We start from the raw sequence: 6,425 nt of genomic DNA on the forward strand, positions 1-6,425 counted from the left end.
ATTGTGTACCCGTCCGAAGTGGTCAGAGCACTTTGAATTATTGAAGGAAATCCGGATTGTGTACCGGTCTGAAGTGATCAGAGCACTTTGAATTATTGAAGGAAATCCAGACTGCGTATTGGTCCGAAGTGATATCGGAGCATTTGAAATCTAAAATACTCGTATTAGAGGTGGGGGCTTGTAAAATTTAAATTTGAAATTAAATACCCATTGTTCAGGAGAGCGCCTGAAAATTCTGGCCGTTAGCTCAATGCTGAATTAAAAAAATAATTATTTAAATTTCATGTGGCAACTTTTTATTGGTCGAAATTAAAACATCTAACCTATTTGAAAGAACCACCCATATCTACCCATTTTTCGGATTAACCCGCCCCAAAAACTAACCTGACCCGAGTAAAAAGTTCAAGTAATAAAAAGACAAGTACTTCCATCTAACCCATGGATTTACATGTGTTAATTTACTTGATTAATATCATGCATAGTATTATCATCGAATAAAGGTTCATGAACAAATTGAACAAACAAGAAAAGCCTAGCATGAACGAGCCAATGATTTTTTTGACAATAATGCGGGACGAAAAACTAGGGATAGTCCAACAGTTTATGATATCTTCCCAATAATCACTTTGAGATCTTTTCGTTATGTGAAAATGATTAAATTAAACTCATCTTGAATATGATGCAATTTGTGTCTATCATGTAAATTGAACTGGATGACATAACAAGAAAAGAAAACCACATAGTAAATTTGTGTCTATATGTTCGCACTGCAACTTCCGTGGAGCTTTTGTTACATGGAGTTTGATAGAAGTGGGGCCTTTTTTTTTAGCTAAACTTTTTGTTCGGATCGAATTAGTGTTTGTAGCGAGTTAGTACGAATAATTGTTAGATATGTGTGAGTCTTTCTAATGGGTTAAATGTTTTAATTTTGGCCAATAAGAAGTTGCCATGTGGAATTTAAATAATTATTATTTTTAGTTCAGCATTGACCTAACGGTCAAATGGTATAAGTAAACTAAAAAGGTGAATGGAGAGATATTTTTAGTCCGAAGCATATTTTTAAACCTTTTCCAATAGTTTAGGGGTATTTTAAACCATTTAAAAAAAAAAAAAAAGAGGAGGACTAGTATCAGTAGTAAAGTAAGAAACAAAAAGTCAAACTTAATACGACGGCTCTTCATTCTGGTAGCATTTCCCAGCAAAGTCCACGGCCAGCTCATCATCATCATCACTCCTAAGTCCTATCCCCCCATCTCCGCCGGCCACTGCCCATCAGTTCCGATCCAAATCTCTCACTACTGAAACCCTAATTAAAACCCTCCAATCAACACTCCTAAAATTGAATTCATACTATAATGGGTAAAGGAGGTGGTTGTGTACCCAGCAAGAAAAAGATTTCCAAATCCACCTCCCAAAATCCGCCACCCCCCATCCCCGCCGTCGAGGCCGATTCTACCACAAACGACGCCGTTTCAGCAACTGAATCCGCCAGAGACTCATTTCCTGAAAAGATCCAGACCCAGAACCTGAAAATCTTCATCATATTTTATTCCATGTACGGACACGTGGAGAGCTTAGCAAGGAAAATGAAGAAAGGAGTAGAAGCAGTGGATGGTGTGGAAGCAGTTCTTTATCGGGCTCCCGAAACCCTAACAGAAGAGGTTCTCGTTCAAATGCGGGCCCCAGTGAAGGATGATTCAATTCCGGAAATACCCTCGCCAGATGAGCTTGCTGGTGCTGATGGGTTCTTGTTTGGGTTTCCGACTAGGTATGGGTCCATGGCGGCTCAAATGAAGGCGTTTTTTGATTCTACTGGACAGTTGTGGAGGGAGCAGAAGCTTGCGGGGAAGCCTGCTGGGTTTTTTGTTAGTACTGGGACTCAAGGAGGTGGACAAGAAACCACCGCGTAAGACTTTAACCGTTTTGTATTGCTTAATTTGTGTAGATGTTTTGATCTCGATAATTGTTTAATCTTTTGGATTGAGTTGTTATATGACTATCCGCAGATTCATCTACTTTGTGAACATTTTAGAAGTAGGTAATGCCGGTATGCGGCGGGCTATAAGAGAGTGTGTGTGTGTGTTTTGTGTATATAGAGTCCTACTATGAGGTAGAGGATGCACGTGCACAATTGCTTATGTGATGGATAGATGTGTGTGCCCGTGTGCATGTTGTGTTTAGTCCTAGTCCAAGGTAGTGGGTGTACCAATTAATCTTTAGTGATGTAGATTAGCTGGGTTTTTCATGTCTAATGGCTAATGGGTAATGAGCAACTTGAGACATTAGAAGAGTTGCTGATTTTGCTTTGATATAATGACCGTATCTGAGGCAAAATTGCGAAGACAAGCTACACATGGAACAAACCAATTTGTGAAAGGAAAAAAATCATCAATCCCATTATGTACTCTGTATTGCCGTAAATATCAAACACAAATTAGATGCAACATTCCACCCAAATGTAGATGGGTGGAAGGAATGCATTTATTTTTTTGATAACCAGGTGGAAGGAATGCATTGAGAGCATCTAAAGCTCTAGTGCCTAAGAAATGAATAAGCCACTTGGTCCTATAGAAAAGCGAAGCACTATTCTCTGTCCCAAAAAATGCTTTCAACAAACTCAGATGGAATTCACTAAATTGCATAAATAGAGCATATTTTTGAAGGAGCTTTCCTAACCAGAGTCTCTAAGTCTAGAATAAATATGTCTTCCACTTGATTTTCCTCATGCATATTTATCAAGTTATGAAATGGCTCTCATGCAGTAAAGGACACCTGATATTCCTCATGCAGAATGGTGGAAATGTTGTTGCATACTTTAAGTCTCTTAAGAATTTATACCATGTTATGGATTACAGCTGCGCTCCCAAAAAAAATTATTGCAGTGGTTGCAGAAATGGCGGCTTGTTATTAAAACTGGGATTTTAGTGTTGACAAATAGACACTACTCTTGCTTTACTTGAGAATTGTAATGTGCATCTAAACTGAGAATGGAGACTAGTCAACACTGGATCATATCTGAAATTGACCAAATGAGTGTGCTGTTTAAAGTTTTAATTTTTTTAAGATTAATTTATCTTTTCTAATGATATGGGAGGACTGGTCTGAGTAAAGTGGTATGGTGAGAATTCATAGTTGACCCTGATTCTGGGGGCGATGTATAATTGTTGACATTGTTATCTTTTCTAAAACAGGGCACAATCGAAGGAAAAGATCTGTTAGGCAATACCAATTAGTTGGACTTAAGTTTTAGTCATGTTAGTACGTTTACTTTAGATCCAATTTTTACTACGAGTCTTTTAATCTTTTGCCGGTGATATATGTGCTAGAGAAACTTTTTTTTTAATCAAACTCTATGTTATATAACATCTATACTTACTCTATTAAAAACACGAAGGCCCTTAGCGAAATGTTGTTCGCCTTTTTTACCCTTATAAAATAGAGTTTGCACTAGACAAAATAGTCATTTAATTATTATCCTAATATTTAGTACTTTGAAATCGACTAAAATTTTGATTATTAAATATTTACTTATTTGAACTAGGTAAGAAGTCCTAAAATTTAAGAATTTAAAGTCAATTAAAATTCTACCTTACATAAACTTTTTTCTTTATTTGAACTATATATGTAGCATAATAATATTTCTTATATGTTACTTTTCATGGATGTATATTCTGTGAAAAAGGAGTAAATTAATGAAATTAAAGCAACTAACTCATCCTGCAATTTTTATGCTAGTAAAGAGCACATTAAAAAAATGTATGAAAAACACAATTTTGATATAATAAATATATGGAAGAACAAATGATAATTCATATTTAAGGTAGGGAGTAGGTAATATTTTAGACTTTGAAGAGCAATTAGGACGCTCTTTTTCCTTTGAACAATAGAAAGACCTACAATTGGAAGTATACTCAAATTTTTTGTCCATTTTTATTTTTTGTACAATGAAGCAAGTACAAGAACAAGCTGAACGAAAAACCACTAGAGTAGATCAAACTTCTAAATATAATTAATTTTATCATTTTGAAACTTATTAGTTTTTATATTTTAATGCAAATACATTTTTTAAATTTTTTTAATGTTGTTTTTAGAAATTTATTTTCATTAACACGAGGGACACGCGCAATGCGCGTCTGCTAAGACTAGTTTGACTAAGATGAGCCTAAATGAAGCAACATGGACAGAGAGGATTCGTCTAGTCAACCCCAACTTGCTTGGAATTGAAGCGTAATGGTAGTTGTTGTTTTGCACAAAATAATTGTATGCTACTATAAAACTTGTATTATGACGTATCCATGCTTTATTTAACCTTTGTGGTATTTTTTTTAAATAACCGTGATGTCCGGGCCAGCTTGCATGCACCTCGACTAATTCCGTGATATCTGCCACCTCCCACCAGTAATAGGCCCCAAGAAACTATGTCCACTAAGGCTTGGACAAATGAGAAGAAATCACCTAGTGTCTTTGCGTCTGCTGAGATTTGAACTTGAGACCTCATAGTTCTCAACCCACTTTATTGACACTAGGCCGCACTATTGGGTCCCATAACACTTGTATTGTGGGGTATCCATGCTTTAGTTTAACTTTTGTAGTCTTGGTCAAACAGTTTACATAACACTAGTAGAGGAATACTTGCATATGCCTAATTACTTTTGTAGATTTTGTCACAGTATGATTTCTAGTAGGTTGACAGTTGTATTGCTTCTCCAGCTTCACTAGCATTGTAAAATACCTAGTCAAGTAGAATAAAAATCACTAGTTGCTATTTCTAGGATTTATTTGTCACCAATCACCATTTACCTCTTTTGCCTTTTGAGATTTTAATGGGTGAGATCTCCTTATGTTAACAGATTAATGTACTAACTTCTAATTTTTTTTTTTTAATGGTACTCTAGAAGCTATTAAAATCTTTTGATTACATGAATTGTACATAGCGCGTTTCAATGTTACCTACTTGAAAGAAGGAGGGACCAATATAGCCAAATGGTTATTTAGATTCACATAGCCTACCGCAACTTTGGGATTGAGGCGTTGCTTGATTAGTTGCTACTGTTATCTTTTCCGAAGTAATTTTCTGATATTGCACAAAAGATTAGTTAAGGTATTATAAGAAAATCTTGTACTTTTGAGGTATTCATGTTTAATTTAAAATTTTGTGCAACTGGTTAAAAACTTTAAGACCATGTTTAGTTTTATTTTGTGCCATTGGTTAAAAAGTTTAAAACTCTAATCGGTGCAATCATATAGTTTATGACTGCTAGTAGGGGCAGCGCCTGGTTGCTTTCTAGACCTTGTTGCATTGAGAGTTTCAAATAGGTCGATAGACTTAATTGCTTCTCCAGCCGCAGTAACATCATAAAGTACCTAATCAAGTAGCATAAAAATCACTCATTGCTATTACCTATAAAAAAATCATTTGCTTTTTCTAGGATTTGTTTGTCACTATTTACCTTTTTGCTTCTTTGAAATTTAATGGGACCGGATCTCCTTATGTCAATAGTTTCGTCTATCGAGCTTCTAGCTTATGGGATAGCCTTGTATAGTGCCTGTTTCAATGTTACCTCTTGAAAAGGAGGGAAGAGGTCACTGCTCACTATTGTGGTATTTATATGTAGTTGGACAGCTATCACCCAACTAGCCCACCATGGTATGCTGTTTGTTCCAATTGGATACACTTTTGGAGCTGGTATGTTCAAAATGGACTCCATCCGAGGGGGTACTCCGTATGGTGCTGGAGTCTTTGCTGGTGATGGCACAAGAGAAGCTAGTGAAACGGAGTTGGCGCTTGCTGAACACCAGGGCAAATATATGGCTGCAGTAGTCAAAAAGCTTCAGGGTTGATGAAATTGTCTCAAAATCTTATGTTTATATCCAAATCAAAATATTCATTATATTTTTTCGTTGATAGATTGATTTCACCTCCATTTCATTGGTTTTTGCAGTTCACATCTTCTGATTGGACATGAAGATGCTTATTATCTTGAATACATATATTACATTATTCATAATCCTCTCCTCCACGCCCCTTCCCTTACCCCTTTGGTATCAATGTTTGCATATTCTACATTTCCTTGTCAACCTTTGTTCTTGTGTAAAAATCTGTACATGGTTTTGATATCTCTTTCCTAAGCATTGTTGTATTATTAAAAATATTCATTGATATATGGACTTTCAGATTTGTTGTACAACTCCCAGGGATGCTTGTTTCTTTTCCCCCCTCTCCCTTTTTCGTTTCTTTTTGCTTATCTGGCTGTTATACTCTATAGGTGAAACATCTTTTGTTTTAGCTGGAAACCGTATAATCTGGCTTCCCTTGGTGAACATTCCAATTTCGGTCCTGACTAGTCTTTTTCCTAGCTTTTCCAGCCTTATTTTCGATCATCTTATCTTCATTATTGTCATTGGTGGGTAGTCATCCTGTGCTG

General features: G+C 36.0%; 1 protein-coding gene across 1 annotated transcript; it reads left to right on the top strand.

The window, feature by feature from the left end:
• The first annotated feature begins 1,135 nt into the window (after nt 1–1,135).
• Nucleotides 1,136–6,188, top strand: LOC109240249 (probable NAD(P)H dehydrogenase (quinone) FQR1-like 2). Its single transcript, XM_019406880.1, has 2 exons — nt 1,136–1,906; nt 5,616–6,188. Exons 1-2 carry the CDS (start codon nt 1,356–1,358, stop codon nt 5,839–5,841), a joined length of 777 nt encoding a protein of 258 aa, XP_019262425.1. The 5' UTR covers nt 1,136–1,355; the 3' UTR covers nt 5,842–6,188.
• Nucleotides 6,189–6,425: the final 237 nt, after the last annotated feature.

The sequence above is a fragment of the Nicotiana attenuata genome, unplaced genomic scaffold (assembly GCF_001879085.1).
Source record: "Nicotiana attenuata strain UT unplaced genomic scaffold, NIATTr2, whole genome shotgun sequence".
Lineage (NCBI taxonomy): Eukaryota > Viridiplantae > Streptophyta > Magnoliopsida > Solanales > Solanaceae > Nicotiana > Nicotiana attenuata.

What these genes read in the sequence shown, in the direction of transcription:
- LOC109240249 (XM_019406880.1), top strand. Translation starts at nt 1,356, where the DNA reads ATGGGTAAAGGAGGTGGTTGTGTACCCAGCAAGAAAAAGATTTCCAAA. An exon ending in GGTGGACAAGAAACCACCGC is followed by an intron (nt 1,907 to 5,615) that starts GTAAGACTTTAA and finishes ATTTATATGTAG; the next exon opens with TTGGACAGCTATCACCCAAC.